Source organism: Pithys albifrons, chromosome 8, assembly GCF_047495875.1.
Source record: "Pithys albifrons albifrons isolate INPA30051 chromosome 8, PitAlb_v1, whole genome shotgun sequence".
In the NCBI taxonomy this organism is placed as follows: domain Eukaryota; kingdom Metazoa; phylum Chordata; class Aves; order Passeriformes; family Thamnophilidae; genus Pithys; species Pithys albifrons.
In genome coordinates this window covers 17,807,020-17,828,829 of record NC_092465.1, presented here as the reverse complement: position 1 = coordinate 17,828,829, position 21,810 = coordinate 17,807,020, and the positions used below count along the sequence as shown (strand labels likewise).

Genomic DNA, 21,810 nt, shown 5'->3' with positions numbered 1-21,810 from the left:
AATCCTGAGTACTCCAGGTTTAGAAATCTGGCTAATTCCATTGCATCATTAAAAGTGTGAAAATTAAGACCCGATGGGTAAGCTATTGTCGAAAGCACAAACTCACAGTGGGACTCAGTGCTGCAGAAAGGGAACGACCCACAGAAATGTACTGATCACTACTACAACTCTTTGTAAAGTCATCAACATCCCTAAAACAAACACAAGATGGTACAGGCATGCCAAAATAACAGATCTGAAACCCAGAGCTGCTAATAACCCAATTACCAGAGGACAACACGAAGGGCTGCTCCCTGGAATGGCGCTAAGTGCAGGTAGCAGTAAACAGTGACCTACATCACCATCCCCCTTGCAAAACACCTGGACAAAAGAACCATAACTGGCATTTCCCCCATTTAAAACACCCCCAAGTGGAACCACAATTCTGGATCAGGACTTCTTCCTCTTGGCTAAGGGAACAAGGTAAAATAAAGACTTGGGCTGGGGTCACAAAGGAGAACCAGTCTCAGTCCCTCCACATAAATTCAGCCCAGCGAACATTCTGCTCCACTACACCAGTCAGAGTAATCCACATCTCCTCCTTGGTGAGTGCCAGGATTTCTTCTGGGACAAACTGCCCTGCCATCAGGCAGAAATGCACACAGTTCATCCAGGTGACATCACTATGCAGAAATAAAGCTCTGGGTACATATAAAATGTATCCAAAGTCTGTCCTCTGCTCTTGATTAAACTGTAAAAAGGGGGCAAAAATGAATTTCTGGTAACACTCTCTCAGCTCACTTGTCAGAACAGGTTTCTGTATTTCTAAGCCTGTCAAACCTGTATTTAAGGGTAGTATATTAGTAAGCAAACACTTCTTACTGGGGTCAGGAGATACAGGAGTGAAAGACTACTTTTTCAACATTAGAAAACATGCTAAATGTTAAAATGCTTGTGATCCCTGCAGCAGTGGTGGATGGGAGGTCTGCACCCACCTCCTTCCTCTGCAGATTGGACTCTGCCCATAGCTCAGCAATCAGTAATTGTAAGCATTGTATTTTTTTTAATTAGAAAATATGGTAAAAAATAAAACAAAATTTGCAGTATCAAAGTCCACATAAAATAGCAAACAGTCATACAGGACACTTCTGAAAATCTCTTCACAGACCTTAGAAATCACACGTTGGGTTGGGAGAAAACACTCCCTTGCTTGCTCTCCCAGCACTTTTGTCCCTGTAGGTGAAATCTTACTTCAGGAAGCTGTCCCTGCCTTTCCTTCACAGAAATTGTTTCCATCAACCCAGGAAATAATTACATCTTTTGGATCTGACAATATGGACAATTCCCAAACTTCAATTCTCCTCTTTTTGCTAGACTCTCAAACCTGCAGTTATGATACATTATTTTAATCCAGATTTGTAGCAATCCATTCCACAGACACCCAAGATTCAAATTTCCAAGTTCATCCCTTAGTACACAAAGCCTATAGTTAGGGGTAGGTGAATTCTCTTAACAGCCATACTCTACAAAAAATGAAATTTAATAACCCTACAAAAAAATAAATTTACCCCACTAATAACCCTTCAGCATTTTAGATTAGGTACTAAACATAGTCAGCTGAGTCCCTCCATTAAGACCTTCCATTAATCCCTTCTACTAACCACGAGAAGTCCCCCTTTGCAATCCACTCTTTTGCATGCATTACCTTCAGGGAGTCTTTCCTTAACCGTGCATGCAGCCCTCTGTCAGGCTCCCCTCCAGGGCTGCCCTCCCTGCCTTGCCACATCCAATATCAGGCATTACAAATTTAAGCCTCTTTAAAACTAGGTATTACTAAAGCCAGATTTCTTAAAAGAACAAACCAAACCTTCCACAAGCCCAACATTGTCTAGTTCTACAAGACACATGAGGCTGTAATCAAATGCCAGTCCTCACAGCTGTGTTCACTTTAACCCTCAACAAAACCTGTCCTTAAAGACATCCTGTTCAGAGCTAAAATCTTCCTATTCCACGACATTTTAAAACAGCCACATAACTGTCTTTAACTCATCACTACCAAAGATCTGCTTCACTGGTTACAGGCAAACAACAGACATCAAAAAAGCCACTGAAAACTGCCACTGAAATCCACAGGCATGCCAAGCAAGTGCAACCCTACCAGCCAAAGGCAAATCTGCACCAGGTTTCAGTGCCATGACAACCCCCAGCGCTGATGGAACTTGTGGCCCTGCAGCTCACAGGGGCTGGCACCCATTACTCTCCCAGCAAGCAGCATCAAGGAGATGCTCCGGACCAGGAAACAGCTATTTGTGACAAATTAGTTTTAATTTGTAACAATTCCCTAAAAATTTTATTCACAGAGCAGCCACAATACTTGCCCCACAAGGAAAGCTGTGGAGGAGGGGAGCTTAAAACTGGCATGAAACTGGGGCCTTAATTAAAGAGAGGCATTTCAGCTGGGAACAGTAAACCTTTCCAATAAAGCAAATATCACTACTGCACTTTTAACTGGTGTGGATAATTTAACTAAATTCCTCCTTGTCTTAAAAAAAAAAAAAAAAACAAAAAAACCCTAAGAAGCAAGATGGTGAAAATCTAGACCTTAAAATCACTTAGCTTACAAATTTTACTACCCAAAAAATCCTCTCCACGAGCAAGCCATGTAATCTACAAATTCTGCAATTCACAGGCACATCATTATGGCAAAATGGAAATAACCTTTAGAACCTCATCTCATCCAGAGGCAACAGACAGACAGCAAGAATTAGAAGTAGGGAAAACAAAACCCAAACCTGAGTAACTGATCTGTGCCCTCAAATGACAGGACTATTTTTTTTTAATCCCACTAACTAAATATTCTACATAATATTTTTCTACTCTGGAGTCATCTCTGAATCTGCACACTGAGAACATTTGGGTTATTTTTGAAAAAGTGACAGTAGGAGTTTAAAAAAAAAAAAAGCTTACAAGTTGATGTCAGAATTCTCTAAAAAATCTATTCTCTTCAGAAACCTTCCCTCAGAAAGTAGCTGGTACAGATTTCCCAGCCAGAATTCCAAGGGATTGCCAGGAAGCTTCCAGCTGTTGGCATTACATTGACTACAGGTGTTTTCTAGCCATGTTGATCCAAAAGAAAACAGTTTAAGAAATTGTTTTTTACTGGATATAACTAGGTGGCACCTGTCCACTCTGCAGGGGGCCTGCACAGCCCCACAGCACATGGTGCAGCTCCCTGATAGCAGAGCAAGATCTGCACCTGATGGTACCACACAGATTAAGTTACAAATTATTCAACTAAAAATTATGACAAAAAGCAACGCTTTATCCCATGCTTGGTTAACTGAGCAGTCTGGAGCACTTCATGTCTGAATATTTCAGGTCTTTACTTGTTCCAGAATATTTGCTATTCAGTTGTTGCATCTTTCACTTTTATTATAGTCCTTTCATACTTCAATGCTTCAAAACACTGCTAATTTATTCTCTTGTATCATAAAAATTCTTATGTATTTTTCTGACTTACTTCAAAGCATTGCTTTCTATCAGTTGGTCTCACAGTGCTTATTTTCTCTATCTTTCTTCTTGCACCTGCTCATCAAAATGTTTTTTTCTTCCCCTCCTCCCTCCCAGTTCCCAGGCATACAGCCTTCTACTATTCAGCAGAAATGCATTAAAAGGTGTCAACAGAGAGATGGAACTAAGCATTTCTGTGTGCTCACTTAAATCCCAAGGATTCATAAATTAAGGGACTAAAGTTTGGATCTACTATCTCAGGTAATACAGTCCATATTGGTTATGCATCATGAGAAGGAAGCGTGTTTGTCTTCCTTCCAACTTCCTTCAACCTCTGGTTACTGTTACAACTTTGTGGTGATGGGGAATGAAAGCTAAGAAGCATTACTGAAGTAATGAATTCAGATTCAGTGGGAGAAGTATCTGTTGCTTCCTCTGTGTAAATAAAGGATAGAAAAAAACATGTTTATATTCTCTCCAAAGGCAAAGCTTCTCCCCAGGCAGCACAACAACGTCTGAAACTCTTGTAAGGAAAAATCATAGCAAAAGCAAGGATGTGAATATAGACTATGATTAGTCTCTGTATTATTTTGTCTGTCAGATCTGTACATGCTTAACCCCACCATCACTGTAGCATTTTAGGATTTGCCTTCATTATGCAAATATCCCTTTCACTCTTGTTCACAAAATGCCACAGACATCAAAATTCAGCCAAATTCTGGTTCATTGGTCAAACTTCCAGGAATCAGACAGACAAGGGGAAAATCCCGCAAATTTTACTACTTAGGTATTGATTCAGGGTGAAAAGATTGGATAATTCCAGATTTGTAGTTCTGTCTTTAGATTCTTTTAGTTGTTATCAATGAAGCACTCTGAATCCAGAAGAGGCCTGTATGTTTCTGGCCTGCAACTTGTCTATCAGGTGACATAACTTACCACACCCCTTAATTGGTAATTATACCTTTACAAGTGAAAATGTTACTTCAAAAACTGCAGACTTGTACTTATTTCATCAAGTTCACCTTCAGACCAGTGCACTGAACATCAAGTTACAAATGCACTTCAAAACTATCTTTTTTCATATTACTGCTATTCCACTCTCAGAGATCCTCTGAATGTAGCCTGATTTACACTTAACACAGAATTGTATTTTAGTACTAACAACTGTCAAAGATAAATTCAGACAGTTTTTTAACTTTTGACATTAAGAAGGACACAAGCCTAGGTCTCCAGAAGTTGAAAGAACAGAGCTAAGTTCTCAGCCAAAATGTGTCATATACTGGCACTTAAATAAAACCAGATGACTCAACAGAAGACATTGCTTCATAGTTCAAGATATCTCACTTCTTGGCTAATGTAACTTTCAATTGTTTCTTTTTAATCTGACTTTATATGTATATATGCATATACTTTTTGAAAACTATTTTACTAATTTATGAACTTCCTTGTTTTCCAAGGAACTGGTTTCAGTATAGTATTGGGTCTTTTGTACATTTGAAATCCATTCCAGGCAGAACCACCACAGCCAATTTTTTTCTTCACTGTTCACTCTTCAAAGCATAACTCATATCTGCTAAGTTTGAAAAAGTCTTGACTTTGTTTTTTTCTCAGTATAGTAAACCATTTTGTAAGATTTGAGCATTTCAAGCTCTAACCATCAGCCCTTATAATGTACTTGCTTGAAACCTTTCTACATATGTAATACAAACTTCTGATTAAAAGAAAGTCTTTTCATTACTATTCTGTAATCTGAAATTACACTGGCACATTTCTCTAATGATTTAAAAACACACTAGCAAATTGTTTTCTATACATGATTAAATTATATTTTCAACATTTACTATAGCACTGGACATTTCAGCACATGCACTTTTTATTTTTGAGCAGCAAATAATATTCTCATGAGTTTTGAGACAAAGTTTGACTAATTTATTCATTACAACCTTTTTCTGTTCCCTATAGTGTTTTCTAATTTAAAATTTTGAGAATCTCCGGAGTTTAAGATCAAGTTTGTTTATTGAAAGGTATTTTTTCCTGTTCGTTCTGAAGTCTTCAGCAGATTCATCTCACAATGGTACATTTACAGCGTCACGTAATGAAAAAAGCAAACACAATCTAGATCACAGTTTGATAAAATGCTGTAGGCTCAGCAACATTATTACAAAACTATCTGCAAAGAACCACAACTCCTCTATGTTATGCTTTAGGGGCAAATAGTCCAGAAAGCAGCTGGTGCCATGAAGTGCTTACCCCACTCAGTGGTGGTGGCTGTCTGCCTCTCCACAAACACTTATGAACTGTCTCCTACCAGTGCTCCTTCAGTGCTAGAAATTACCGAGATTTCTCCTGGAAGCAGCCACTGGCTGCTGCCCTTCAGTGGAGATGTTCAAAGGAATGAATTGCCAGCAGAGACTGAGAGGCTCTGGTGGATTCTCCAAAACCTTACTGCAAATCATGTCCAACTGGTAACAGGACAGAGTATGCATAATCATATTGATATTTATTATAAAAAGACCTATCCAAAATTAAAATTTGTCTTACCAAAAGGAGGAGATTCTCTCCCATCTTCTAATCCTGAATCTCGCTCTCTGTCTCTCTTTCTGTGTTTGTGTCCACGGTGCCGATGGCGTCGGTGACTTTTTCTTCCACCCAGTGGCACATGAACTCCAATGAACAAGGTTCGATGGCCTAGAGGCAAAAAACAGGGACTTTCAAAAAGGGGCTATGGAAACATAACAACAATAACACACCATTAATGCTATTACATTTATTACTAATTATTATAATTTTCAATTATATCGTATTTATAGATCTAACATTTATAGTCATAACATTATTGATTACAATAATGATGACTGAGCATCATAGATATACAATGCCTTGACACAGGACAAAATCCCAGTACTGAAGACCTTCTGATGCAGTGCCAGATTTACTTTTTTCCTTCGAATTTGCATCTCTGTGTGTGAACTTTCATTAAAGCCAGACAGGTGTTCTGTGAAATATATTCCAAAACAGTAATAGGAAGAGACACATGGATCTCTTTTGAATGAACATTTGGTAAAGTTGCTGTTTGCTTTGTGTGTACAAGAACTTTACCAAACTCATTCCTATTCATGAGCCAAACCTTGACAGAATTCTTGTGGGAAATTCACTGAAGGGAGATTAAAAAAAAAAGAAAAAAAAAAGAAAAAATAATAAAATACTATGTAAGCTAGATTGTATTTGCATTTACATATGCAGCAAGAGTCCAGCTATAAAACTTTATTGCTCACATCACAAATACATTGCTGGTAGCTTAGGGTGCTTTCATTTCTTCTATTTTATTTTTTTAATACATAAGAAGCTACATATTGCTGCCTTCAAGCCCAAGAAATTTTATGTTGCTGATCAAGCCCAAAAGATTTAGCTCTCTTAGCTATTTGGGATAACAGGATCACAGCACAGTAAAGCATTTAGAATGGGGGAAATACAGCACAAATCTGCAGAAGGAACCTCAAAACAGAACAAATGGAAAAGTAATCATTACTCACTACAGGCAGGTTTCCTATGTTTACTCAGCAGAAAGACACAGTCCAGCATTCTAATCTCAAATAACATTTATTTTCTCCTTGAAATGAACATAACACAGCTCATGGATAACTCTTGCTTTGCTGTAATCATTCAGCAGTGTCAATCATCTGAAAAAGCTCAAGAACATTAAGCTAAGGAAGCACGTGATCTTTAATCCTATGGAGACTCCAGCGGGGACAGAAAACACAGCAAGGCAGCGTCTGTCACAAAACATCACAGAAAGGCTGATAGGAACATTCTGCAAAGGCAGAGCTAACAAAGCTGGAGAAAAGACTCTGGATACTACACTAGTTACTCTCCCAACTTTGATCCATATAGAGAAGACTAGAAAGCAGAGGCATCAATTTTTGAGAGACTCTTCTTGTAGAGTCAGGAGATTTTTCTAAAGCAATGGCCACGAGCTGAAAATTATGTGTTTATTTATTTATTACATACCTCCTTCTTCTTGCTTATTACATTTAACCCAAGAAATGGCTTAAGGAGAACTGCTGCCTTTGGTATATTTCAATTGCACTGCAATCAGTGGGGCACGAAACAAGGAAAAATGCATTAAATAAAAAGAATTCATTAAAAAGATACTGAAGAACAGCAGTAATGTAGCACTTAACACTTTTTTATCCCTCTCCTTCAGTACAAAACCCCCAAAATGGGTTTACCTTTCCTAAGACTTTGGTAATTTCCAGAGGTGCAAATAGATTACTTTTTTAAGTTAATAATTTAATACATTCCTGCTGCTTTGTGATAGAAGCAGGCACGTTTATTCTAGTTTTGTGCCACTTCAATGATCAGATTGTACCTGCATCAGGAAATGCAGACTGAGACTCATATTTCAATTAATTCCTGGGGCTGAAACCAGGACTTAAGTCCAGATTGTTCTTTATTCAGTAAACTGGGAAACAGTGCCAGAATATTTGTGTGTGTGTCTGAATGACATAACTATTTTCCTCATACAGACACAATCAGTTCACACTGAAAAGAAAACGGGAACATGAAAACTGAAATGGATAACCAGGAAAAAGCAAAATGGATTTTACTCTTTCTGTATGAACCTTCTGAGACCAAGAGCCCTACTCAGGCCTAATTTCAGTAACTGCAGGGAGAAATCTTGGTCCCTGTAACAAGGTTCAGGAAGAAAAGAGGAAAAGAAACTGACAGGGGAAAATAGTTTTCTACAGAAAAAAAAGAGCAAAATGGAAAAAATCTGAGATTTAAGAAGTTCTGGTTTATTAAAAAACACAACTGTGGAGCAAAAAATAGACCAGCTGGGAACAAAAGAATCAGTAATGAATTCTAAATTGCTGACAAAACAACAATAAATGGGGGGGGGGAGTATAAAAGAAATCCAATGACAGTATTACCTTACTTCAAGTAACCTTTTGATGATAGATATTATGAACTAGTGCCTAGAATGTAATGTACGCCCTCCTAGTACAAGCTGTCCATGCTATTATTGAACGGGAATTTCCAGCAAGCTCTGTGAATTTCCCAAGACCAGAACACCCACCACAAGGCTACCCTGCAGACTCCAGAACAGAGCCGACACATCTCAGTAAAACTGACTAAATTTTCAAACTAAAAAAAAAAAAAGCATCTATAATTGGGTGAAGTCAATACCCATTAGGATATCCATCAGGATGCCAAGTAAAAATTACTGAATATTGCTTAAATATTATAAAATAATTCTGCTCTGCCGTACGTTTCCACAGCACACAGCTCAATTACATCATAATTTCTCATTCTTTTGGCAAGGCTACAAAAAGACATCAGGTACAATCTAACAACCATTCTCACGCAGAATTTACACACAATTTAAGCAGTGAGCATAACAGGGTGTTCTTCCTACCAAATGGGTGTATTTTACCATGTTGAAACTGTTTTGAAGAATGGGAGGCACTGGGGCAAAAGCATCTGTACTCCTAGCTTTAGAAGGATCTTAATTTCACTAAATTAAGGGAAACATTTACAAATACTTTCTCTCCATTTCCCTTGAAATGCCCACTCAAATACTTGTACTAGGATTTCCAGAAGTACTAAGTTAAGTCATCAAGCACTATCAATTATAATGGGATATGTGTTTTCAGAGCTTAAGAGTCCCACCACATTTCTTTTTCTTTCCATTTATTTAATGATTAAGATAGGTAGCTAGGATAAAGTTCTGTTTTTAAAGACCCAGAATGCCAGGTTCTGAAAACCATTTCTGGATGTTACCTCTCATTTTCAACAGATATGCAGAAAACTCTTCCTATTCTGAGCCTGCCTTTTTAGATGTTTATTTGCTATTGGGTTCTTAAAATAAACTCAGGTGTAAGGACTGATTTCTTCTTTGGAACACAGCAACCCCAAACAACCCTTCTACTTGTATTTTATTCTGAGAATTGTCTCTGCAAGATGTATTCATATTAATAATGTATATTTAAAATCTGTCTTTTCTAGGGCAATGAATTCATACCTCCACAAACTGAAGATATTTACAGCACAATACGCTTCCTCTTCAAAAGTTTAGGGTAGGGGAGATCCTGATTTTTCCATATGGTTATATGTACATTCATCTCTCTCAAAATTAACTATAATTAACAGGATCCCTTTAAAATATTCTATAATATAACTTGGATTTAATGTAGTACTATAAAAATTAAAGATAATGCTTTATAACAAGGGCTATTATTTCTTTAAAATACTTTTACTCAAGGAGTGTTTTAATGCTTTGAAGGTAAACCACAAGATTCTTATGCTACAACAATAATGCACAGATTTGAACTACCTTTTTATTTTGGGTTTTGTTGCCCAGCTATCTGCAATTTGATTCAGAATATCTTTTTTTTAAACAATCTTTATACAGTTTAATAGTGGATGTGTAGCCCTGTATAATGGTGACATTGCAGAGCAGATTAATTCAGTACATTGCATTCCTTTAATAAGCTCTCAGACTGTAAATAATCTTTGTGTATTATTGTATTTTCTCAGAGGTTCTGCTTTTAAAAATTATTTGCTCCTAAATCCTAATACTGAAAATATTTATGCATGTGTTCATGTTTAGCTTTCCTAGTGGCACATCTGGAATAAATTTACATTTTAGTTCAGCGTGTGTTTTTGCAAGAAAAAGATCATAGTCTTTCTCTGAAAAACACTACTAATGTAAGGTTAGCTGGAAAAGCTCAGGAAGAACAGATAAATCCTATGGCTCACTGGTATCTGAATTAATTCTGATTTTTAAAATAGTATCATAAATAAAACATAATAGAAACCATGGAGAGGAGTAAACCCCTCTCAGCATGGAAATTCTTTCAGGCCTCCATGTCACACCAGGCATGCGGGACTCAAGTAGGTACTTTAGGAGCTCCTTAGTGAACAAGCCAAGTTGGTAGCTATTGCATAAAAAATGACTCAGTGTCTTGAAGCCTCTTTTATGTATTTCCAGCTATAATTGAACCAAATGCAATTTTCCATCCTCTCAAAAATGAACAGTGAGGTAGAGACAGAAAACCAGCAGTCCATGTAGAGTTAAAAAAATTGCCTCTTTCCTTATAGGAGAAAAAGTGATTACTGTGAATTGTGTAGGAGTAGAGTACATGACTCATGATTCATTTTTGTAGTGCAGCAGGGAAGCAGAGCTGAAGAGAAAGCAGAAAGGACAAATGCAATCCTTCCTAAATCAACAGTTTAAATTGCTGTTTGCAGTTATGGTTTGTCCAATAGACATTTTTCACCTTTTTGCCATGCTAAAATTTGGAGGAACTGACAAGAAAACCTTCACAATTTTGTTCCAGGATAGACTGCAAAACAAATTACATAGAAAAAAAAAACCACAATATCCCTGGCCCAAGACAGCATTAAGGACATATTGAATATGGAGGATAAGAGCATTACACTGAAGTCATTAAAGTCAGGGATCTTTTTAAGAGCCACAATCTGCTCTTTCAAACTGCTCTCCCAACACATGTTGCCTTGTAACAAAATGATTTTTCCAGGTTCTGGTTGGGTTAAAAGTCTTTATAACAGCACTTATGTTCATTCCCAATTTTCCTACATTTCTCCAGAGGATTCCAGAGGTGTTGTGTCTACAGTCTTATAAGGTCTCAGACCTTACCAGACGAAAGAAAAAATTCAGCAGACACAGAATGTAAAAGGACCCACTCAGATACAAAAGCTGTTTCCACTGATGGAAAGTGAAGCTGTGGTTATTGAATGGAAGAATTTGACCTATATTTCTAAATTACCAACAAGCAAAAAGACAAAAAAAAAAAAAAGGCAAACTCAGTACTAGTACAACTGTATCTTAAAAATCGAATGTTTCTGTTTTCTGATGCCACAGTTTTGTAGTTTTCACCAGTAATGGCAAACTGATTTATGTCAGTTTGATCTATCAGGATTTCACAAAGTGAAATATTTGGTATTATCCGTTCCTACAAATATGGGAAATGTTTCTTGTCTGTGAAGCTCAGAGCAAAATCAAACTCCACAACCACAGCTTATGATCAACAAAATACTGTGGTGTTCACCCAATGTTGTGATACTTGTTTGCTTTCACAGTTTCATTATTCTTCATGTGATTTGTCAACCAGATTTTGTGAACGTAATCTTTGGTTATTCATGCATCTTCAAGGCGAACCTTCTTCCTACAAACATGGAATCTCCTGGGAAGGGAGAGACCCATGAAAAGGGACCAAACCAGGTAAGTGCAAGAACTGCTCAGGAGAAATGTGACATTTCAAGGAATATTGAGAGGCACTACAGAAAGATTTGTCTTAGAAATCACAAACAGAACAAGCTTGAGCATGTAATACCTGGGAGGCAACCAAATGAAAGAATTCTGTACTTGTAAAGCCAACATTATAGGCACAGACTAAGCCGAATCTCTCTCTCCAACTCTACTTTCACAGCTTCTATTGTACCACTGTAATGCAGCAAGGAGAATGACCTAGGTCAGAGTGAACATTAAGATGAAGAGGGCACCCAAGGGAAGCAGAGGCAAGGAGGCTCAGAGCAGAGGTCTTTACTGACACAGTAACAAATTATTTACAAAAAGCTGTAATATCCTGGGAGACAAAGGGAGGGGAGATCTTGATCGATGCTCCTGTCTGACCAAGCAGAACTCACATCTGACTTACTTCTGCATGGGGGCATGTGTGAATCAAGGCCAGCAGGTTAATAAAATGCATGTTCTTCAGTCCTGTGAGCTGCAAGGTCCTATTAATTTTCAAGTAAATAGCATCAGTTACAGACAGGTCTACTATGATGTTATTTCTATAAAACATGTTGTCTCTGAGAATAAAAGCCTACTTAATTATCTGTAGCCACTCAGATTTTTGCTAAGTATATATATACTAATATATGGAAATTAGAGGTCAACTACAATGAGTTTTTCATATATTAATGCTAACTGAACATAATCAAAATTTCATTAAAATAATTTTTAAATCACTGTCATAAGCTAAAACAAATATAAAAAGAAATAATTACTAATAAAACAATTTTTAAAGACATAAATTAAATATTCTGGGATTTCACTTTTTTGATCAGCAGGACATCTACTATCAAAATTAATCTTTATGCATGTTTTTAAATACAAAACATCTTTACAACGTTTCAAATTAATTTTTGGTTTATTATGTTTAAAGTCTCAGCTTCTGCATCATATTCTCTGTTGTGCTAGTGATGTTTATGTTTTAATTTAGCTTTCAGTTTTTTGACTTTCAGTAAGCAATCCATGTAATCAGAATTTTGTCACAAGTGTCAGAATCCATATTCTGATGAACAGTGATTCATATACTGGATAGAGTGTTTTACGTGTCCTGAGAGACATGAAAGATGGCAAACTTGACTTCCCATGAGGCAAATTTTTCTCATACCATTTAGGCAGATTAAAGGTATGAAACATGACTTCTCTGAACCAACGAACATTATACGATTTTCTCCAAGAGAGCCAGAAGTCATCCTTGATTCATGCTTGGACCTCCATATAACAATTCCATCTCCAGCTATCTCCCAATTGAAGCTGCTTCTCCAACCAGGCCACTGTAATACCTACAGCAGTTCTGAAATCCTGCCACAAAAATCCATGAACTGCAGTTGACCACCTCCAGCAAGGACAGCCATGGAACAGTCATTTTCCCTCTCGGCTAATACAGTGGGCATAACGAAAAGACCTCAGAGTGCATTTAGTGTAAATCCCTTTGCATATCAATATAGTCCAAAAGTCTCAGCATGTGACCTGAGGCAATTTGAGATCTCCGGGTACATAAAGAGCAATCCAAATGTTTTTGATCTATGAGACAGAAAGTAGGTATATCCATTTTGCCAAAAAACTGCTTTTACTGCACATAGATTGAAGCAATGGCAGACAGCCAGAGACAGCAACACAGAGTAAGCTGTCTGAGTGCAACTGTTGATGTGCACATCTGTTCAGGAAAACTGGCCTCCCTGCTCCCAGTAGAGGTACATGTACAACCTGTCCTTTTGCAATTAAGTACTTTAGTATTCAGAATCAGTGCCCAATTTTCATTAAGGAATTCCACCACTAATAAAAATTAGAGCATATTCATTTCAATAGGAATTTTGTCTGTATACTTATTGAAAGACAGCATGCAAAATACATGGTTATAACCAGGGGAGATAAGCTTCTTGCTGTGCTACAAGAAACGCTTTCTCTGTCCCTCCATTAATGCAACATTCAGACAAATAACCTATTCAATATTAGTGACTGATCCTGACCTTACAACTGAGGAAAAATTAATTACATAGAAAAATCATTCATGCTGAAAATTTGAATGCCAAAGCTCTGCAAACAATTCACCTCTGAAGCATCACAAAGCTTAAGTGAAAAGATAGGATTTGAAGTACTTAATGCAAGTACCATTACTGGCACTGAGATGAGCACCACATCTCTTCTGTTCACATAAGTACTGCAGTTCCTGTCTTATCTCCCCAAATTTTTATACAGTGCTGAACGAAAGAAAATCCTGATCTAGGCAGACTGAGGCAAAATTCTGTTCTCATGGCTGTTCTTCCAGGCAGCATTAATCACCATGATACCTTCATGCTTTCAGCAAGAAATGTAATATACTTAAAAATGGCTGCCCAAAATATGCAAATCCAAGTATTTGATGGGCCGAGAAATTTCAGATGGAAATTGTATTACACATTTAAATCAGTATTTCTAATATTTAAATGTTGATAGTGTAAAATTAAAAAACAGCAAAATACTTACAATCTTAATATTCAATAGGAAGGAATTGAATACTGATTTTGATATTTTAAAAAGCCCTAGTTCTTCATACAAATTGCAATTTTTTAAATGTTGCTGACATGGTGCTATTGAAACTTAAACCCTGGCAAAACTAGTCTTTCCTAAAATATTCTGTAACTGGCTATTTACATTTTTAAAACACAAACCCAATTAAATGTCTGTCAAAGAGCTAATTACATAAAATACTTTATAGTTTAATTATATGATTTTTCTAAGATATGAAATTACCACCTGATTAATTAATTCCATATTTCATAGTTGTTATGTCATTAGGGAAAAGGTACATTTTTTTTTATTAGAACCCAACATAATGTACAGTGAATAGGACAGATATTTGTCAGTCCATTCACTGTTTCCAGATGGAGATGAGCCTAGACGTACTGCAAAACAAATGGACATGCTATTAACAGCAACTGGATATTAAAATTTGTAATCTCTTCAAAACGTTTTACATCAATTAGTATTTCTGAATGTAGTGATTATATATTTGAAGACACACTGATCTGAACTTAAGAGTGCACATGAAATTTATCTGAGAAAGTTAACTGCATTATGAAGGATTGATTCTATACCAAACAATTGTTTTCTTGGAACATTATGAAGCAGTGTGATTTTACTTCTAATAAAAGCAGATTCACTGGCTAACAACAGAATTTTCCAATGTTCTAAACAATTTAAATTGATGCAAAGACTGTTGGGGTGTCACTTCCATGTTCCACTATCTATGGATAACATCCCAGAAGCAGATTTTTGAAGTAATATTTTCACTGATATTTCAGGGGAGCAACTCTACACATACAGGATGGTGGGGGAAAATAGTAATTAAATACAGGTCTTAAATTACGTTGCATGTAGTCATATGTGGAACATCACAGTAATTCTGACTGCCTTAATGCTTGAGCCTACTCACGTGACCAAGCTTGAAGATGTCATTCCCCAGAAAGCTGCCCATTTTTAAATGCCACCTTACCACAATCAATAAGATGAGTCAGCAAAAGGATGTTCTTGTGGGTAGATAGACCCCACAAAAGCTCTGTGCATCAGTATCGTGGAGAAAGGAAGACAGGCAGTCCCCATATTTCTATTAGGTGTTTGGATTCACAGGAGGCTGAACATAAGCCAGCAATGTGCCCAGGTGGCCAAGAAGGCCAGTGGGATCCTGGCCTGTATCAAGAATAGTGTGACCAGCAGGACAGGGGAAGTGATCCTTCTCCTGTACTCAGCACTGGTGAGGCCCAACTTTGGCCTCAGTTGTGTGGTCAGTTCTGGGTCCCTCAGTTCAGGAAAGATATTGAAGTGCTGGAGTGGGTCCAGAGAAGAGCAACAAGGCTAGTGAAAGGACTTGAGCACAAGTCCTGTGCTGAAAAGCTGAGGGAGCTGGGGTTGTTTAGCCTGGAGAAGAGGAGGCTCAGGGGAGACCTTATCACTCTTTACAACTACCTGAAAGGATGCTGTAGCCAGGTGGGGATTGGTCTATTCTCTCAGGCAACCAACAGTAGGACAAGAGGGCATGGGCTTAAGCTCTGCTAGGAGAGGTTTAGGTTGGATATCAGGAAGAAGTTCTTTACAGAGAGAGTGGTCGGGCATTAGAATGGCTTGCCCAAGGAGGTAGTGGATTCTCTGATCCTGGAGGTTTGTAAGGTGAGACTGGACGTGACACTTAGTGCCATGATCTAGCAATCAAAGTAGGTTTGGATTAAGGGCTGGACTTGATGATCTCTGAGGTCTCTTCCAAACCAACTGATTCTATGATTCTATGATTCTCTAAGGACACCAAGGATGTGATTAAGGGACTGAAGACCACAGAAGAAGAAACATGAGAGTCAAAAACAGAGGTTGTGTGCCTAAGTCCAAAACTGTCATTGGCAGCCTGACCCACTGGTAGACATTTACCCCTGGAGACACCAAACCTTTAAATGCTCCCCAGAAACATCTTACTTGAGATCTATCCTTGCACATGGCTCAGACTTTCCCCAGACTAAGCAGACAGCTACATACCTCATTCATGCTGCAACACATGACATTTTACATCCTTCTGTGAGAGACTACCTCACAGAGGCACAGCCAGGACCCTTTCAAAATGCAACTACATCTGTTTTTTCAGGCACAGCTGAAGAAAACAATAGCACAGAGTTGCTATGTAACATGTTGGCATTTCCATGAAATCATCAATATGGCCATCATGTGGCAGAGGACACAAAACTCATACAGACAGAGAGGAAAGGGGAAAAAAAAGGTAGGCATTCAGAAAGCTCAGTTTCATGTACAGATGGAGTTACCGCCACTTAGACCTGATGCACGTAACTTTTTAGATGCAGCATGTTCAAATACACCCCAGGTCTTGGAATTTACTTTTGGCTAGTTCATGTGGATCTGTATGACAAAGACAAGGACCTCCATGCCCCACTGCAAGAAGCTAACAAAATCAGCAAGTTCCAGTCTCAGAAAAGGGATAGCACATGTGAAACAGAAACTCGGTTTCATCCAATAACTATGAGCTGGGGCAGGGGGCGGGGGGGATCACACAACTCAATACAAGAGTGTAAGTACAGTAGTAACCAGAGTACATTTGGGACCCACTAAACAAACTGAAATGCAACTAAATCATTAGGCCAATATCCTAAGGCAGTTCTCACAACTTCTCACTTTCTTCTACATGGTCAAGTTAGGTGGTTTCTGCAGTGTGTATTATCAAGTATCTGTCCAATCTCTGACACTCCAGAATCATTTTGTTCAGCTGAAGATGGGGCTAGGCAACTGCACGAGGATTGCAATGCAAATTTGGAAGAAGCCATTAGAAGTACCAAATCAGCAGTCCTGCTTGCATTTGCATATTAGGAAACTTAAAAGTAAAATGACTTATCTAAGGTCACACACGCATATTTACAGGACTTGATAACAGATCACTGAAAACTAGAAAACTCCTTCCACCATCATCTGTCTCAACACCATTGTGAGAAGTTACATTTTTAAATAAACTGAGTTTGATTATCAGTTTACTCTCATTTCTTTGCATTCCTGCTCAAATCAATAAATTTACACCTTTGAATTACATTTCAGTACTTTTGAAAGAAAGAGACAATGTAAAGCACAGAAAAATCATCTCTCACCTTCTAGATCTTCCTTCTCAAAATGTGTTTTGAGAATGGAGCGAGTTCCACCCCTATCCACAATAGCTTCTTCATCATTTCTCTGCAAAACAGAGGAAAGGACAGGTAAGCTGTTTCTCATTTTGAAACTATTGGCAAGACTGTACAGTGCTATGAAACAAAGATGCTTTTAATACTTAATTGTTGACTCTTCCAACTCAGGAACAAAAAACTTTTAAAAAAATTATTTTTTGTATTAAAATCTATTTCTCATGCATTAGTTTTCACTGAGGTATGATTACAGCTAAATTTGATGTGAAGAACTTCTGTTCAAACCTGCAAGATGATGAGGAAACATTGGTTACTGGGAACTAAGGAAAACATGAGTCAATAGGAAAATGAAAGAGATGAGTGAGGAAATGTATGATCAAGGCAGCTTTATTCTTATACTTCTGAAGAAAGGGATTGCACATGTATTTTTGTCTTTAGAGCAGGATTCTGAGCTACAGGCAGAGTTCTCAAATTAGAGCACTAACACTCCTTATACTGTGGCAAGGGTAGAGAATAATACTCAGTGACAATATGGTAAAAAATAAAACTAACACTATGCAAATAACTTGCTTCACTTACTGGTGAATTGCAAAGACTTTACTTCTCTTTACAAGCACCATGCTGAATGTACTATAAAGGTAGGTAGCACACACTAATAGCAGAAAACGGGAAAGCTTTGCTTCCTCAGGAACATGTATTTCATATTTAATTTTATCCTGTAGCCATATATGAATTTTAACTATATTCTCAACTGCACAGTAAATGCACTATGTGATCAATTAGTGTATTGTGTTCACGCCAGAAAAGCTACAGAAATTAGTGATCTTGTCACTTGTGACATGAAAAAAAAGACCTTTCCCTGAATAGAGAATTCTTCTGGGAGTTCAGCAACCAGACACCAGATGCTGTTCTAAAATATTTGCTTCGCTATGAGTTTGACATCACCACTTGTGAAAAAATCCAGCTGCTAAATATAGGCTGTATTTCACAACATGATTTAGAGTGGTTCCCATTAAATTATTATGAAGAAAAATAGGAGGAATTATATAAAAGTATCAATTAATATATCACGAATGTATATTTACTTGCCATTAGTGGAGGGGTTTTAGTAAGCAATATTAGAACTAAAACTGCTTCATTTCAATATATAAAATTGGTATCTCAATGAAAGTGCAAATCAAGGGGATTTGAATCCCAGTGTCCATGATAAATATATACCTATACATAGAATGCAATAGAATATAACAAGAAATTAAACTCTTTGAGCATCTCTCCTTAAAGAGCGGGTGCCCCACACAAAACGATTCACATCTATAGCTGGATATGGTGCATTCTGGATGTGAAATTTTCTTTCAGGTTCCTCTCTTTTTTCCAAACAGCTGTCATGCTGCAGTTATCCTACACAGAAAAATCCTATGAATGTGTCAGCACCAAGTATCTGGGCTCTTAAAGAAAGAAAGACCAAGGGTTAAAATGTCTTTATTAGAGCTTTCACACAGATAATGGTATGCAACTAAAATCTGACTTCTATTGAATCTGATTTGTCTTTTAATAATTTATAATTAGTTAATAACCTATTAGGAGGTATGAGGGCAGTGTAACTTCGTACAAACCATTTGACCATCTTAGTAAAATGAATTCATTATTTTAAAGCAGTTAGACATAACTGGGCATGTTTGTCAGGCTGGCACAATGCCATGTCCCTGGGTAAATGATTAAGCGGGATGTCAAAGGCCAAGTATTACAGCCATATCACAAGTACAAGTTCTAGCATAAGACACTGGCATCAGTATTTCACCGATGCTTAGAAGGGCTTATGGAAGCAATACTAGGGGAAATTTACAATGGCAGAAACACTTAATTGCTGGACAGCTTAAAGCCTTTACAGATTATCTAAGAAAACTAACTACAAATTAATTCATTAATATTTATCAAAATATGCTCATACACTTTGACTTCTCCTTTCCCATGTGTTCAATTTTCAGATTCTGGCAATCTTTCTCTTCCCTGCCTCCTTCTCCTGTAATGTCACATTCTCAGAGCCTTGTCTCATTCTCAGAAGTGGGTTTATTCCATTAATATTACAGGAAAAACAGCTTAACTGAGAGTATCTGTTGTTGCCAATTCACTTGTCAAACTCTGAGCAAAGTCCAATTAAACAGACCTTGCACTGAACACGCTGACTTCCCAGGGAGCAGTAACAAAGCCACCTTGCATTTACCAGTACAAGAGTTACACTGAATTTACTCTAGAAGTAGTTTCTGTGATTCCTGTACCACCTCCTCAGAGGAGGGGAGAGGTGAGGGAAAGATTCACTTGTAGTTTAGTGCAATTAGGTCTTAATCTCATTGGGAGGTAAGTACTATCACAATACAAGTGAAAACAGTGGCAGATCCACTTTACTTTCCTCTGATGATTCAGAGACTGAAAACAATTTCAGCTGGTAATGCTTTACTTCTTATTAGAATGTCAGGAAAACTACAAACTTACCATTTTTAAGTGCTGCAATAAATGAGAGTGAAACTGAAAGTATAGGCAAGACTAACCATAGAACAGTCATGGAAGACAGAATTCATGACAACTAGTCTCCATACTAATATCCTCAAAACCATGAATCCACTGCAGTTTTGCCCATCAGTTTCAGCAGAATCAGAGTAAGGCAGGAAAACAAAATGGTTTTCACTGCTATGCCATGTTTCTGTCAGAATTCTTCCACTTCTTCCTTTCACCCCATGTGAAGTTGATGAAGGTAAGAAGTTTTACACAGGGCACAAATCTGCAAGGACTGGAGTATTCAAAACATACTGACATACTGCAGCTGTCTGCAAACAAATGTGTGGACACACTGACCAGGTACAAGTCCTTGGAACTGTCCATTATTGCAATGAGTTGCTTGCTGAGTCCAGGGAACACTGTGGTCTACTGCTTAAAGCATGGGAGAGGGATCCAGGAGTCCCAGAGCGCTAATCCTGGATCTGCCACTGACTTGCTGTGTGGCCTTGGGAAAGTCACTTAATCTCTGTGCCTCAGCTTCCCCATCTGTAAAATAGGGATAATAATACTTACTCATCTACCTTCCTCATTGGGCTGCTGTGTCCCATAATTAATATTCACACAGCATTTCAGAACTGTAAAGCACTACAGAAGTGCCAAGTCATTTGATTTAAGACAGTTTACCCATGTGAAGAGATAACAATGGGAAACAACAAATTCATAAAAAACATTTAGGCATAAAATTTACTTTTTTACATTAAACAAATGTATATTAATACCTTGTAACAGTTTTACACTGCACATCTTTGACAAAGTTTACATTGAAAATAAATATAATGGTCTCATTTTCCGTTGGCCTAATTTCAAGAGCAATGCTACAGAAGCCAGTGGAATTACATTTCAGTGAAGCTCTAATCAGAGGGCAATAGACTTGTCATAAACAATCTAATATTTTACTCTCCATTTTATTTTTTAATATTTTATAGTTCTATATAGTAATCACACAATAGTTTATGCAAAATTTAGGCACAAAATTATTTCCCTAAAGCAAGAAAATACCAGCAAACACGCAGCAGAAGAAATAACATATCTGGGGAAAAAGAGCAAGAAAAGGCCAAGGCTTTTACATGGAAACCACACGCTCCTTAGAGAACAGGGTTCAGCAACTCAGTCCATGATTTCAGTTCTTACATTTTCCAAATGAATGCTGAAATGACCTTCACCACACAGCAGCAGCAGCTGCACATATTTCACAGGAAAAAACTATTTTAATGAAAGAGTCTTATAAATACAGTTGCTACTGTTTTTGTCTCTTCGTACTATAGGTTTAAACACCATGGTGACCACAGAAAAGCAGACAGTAGAGTCATCTTCTGCATCCTTTACAGTGCAACCCCATGTTGTAACACTGAAATATGCCTTTGAAGATGAACAAAATAAAAAGAAGTAAACCACCTTCAAAAACATTTGGCTTCTACTTTTTGGTAAGCTGTCATGAAGGAAGGTCACCATGAGTCCTGGAGTAAGAATTTTCAACCCTTAGATCAACAACCTGCTTCTCAGAGTATAAAGTGAGGCTATAGCTATGGTCAGAAATTTTAAGTGTATCAGTTAGCAAGAATAAAAAGGCACATGGCATAAAAACCAAAAACAAATGCCTTAAGTGCCCTTTCCACCAACATACTGATAAAGCTCACTACCCAGGATAATCCAAAGCTATATAAATGACCTTCTGGAAAGCTTCTCAAAGTGACCCTCTTTTGCTATGATACAGCCTTAACTACAATTTATAATACATTTCAAAGAGGCTGATCCTCAACCTGCCACCTCCTAAAACTGTGCACTGCCCTTCCACATCTCAGATCAATT

The 21,810-nt window shown here is 37.6% G+C and overlaps 1 protein-coding gene across 12 annotated transcripts in view; it reads right to left on the bottom strand.

Annotated features, from left to right (window-relative positions):
• The window catches only part of SLC4A10 (solute carrier family 4 member 10), a 151,153-nt gene that overhangs the window by 79,363 nt on the left and 49,980 nt on the right, over positions 1 to 21,810 (bottom strand). For 10 of the 12 annotated variants that reach the window (XR_011698398.1, XR_011698397.1, XR_011698395.1 and 7 more), the window contains exons 2-3: positions 17,419 to 17,500; positions 6,031 to 6,177 (exon numbers count right to left, since the gene is read on the bottom strand). Coding sequence is in view for 8 of the 12 variants with exons in the window: in XM_071562103.1 (XP_071418204.1) it covers positions 6,031 to 6,177; positions 17,419 to 17,500 (229 nt within the window). In the remaining 4 variants the exon portion in view is untranslated. Of the gene's footprint in view, positions 1 to 6,030; positions 6,178 to 17,418; positions 17,501 to 20,298; positions 20,488 to 21,810 lie in introns of all 12 variants that reach the window. The other 2 variants (XM_071562106.1, XM_071562104.1) reach the window with 1 other exon arrangement.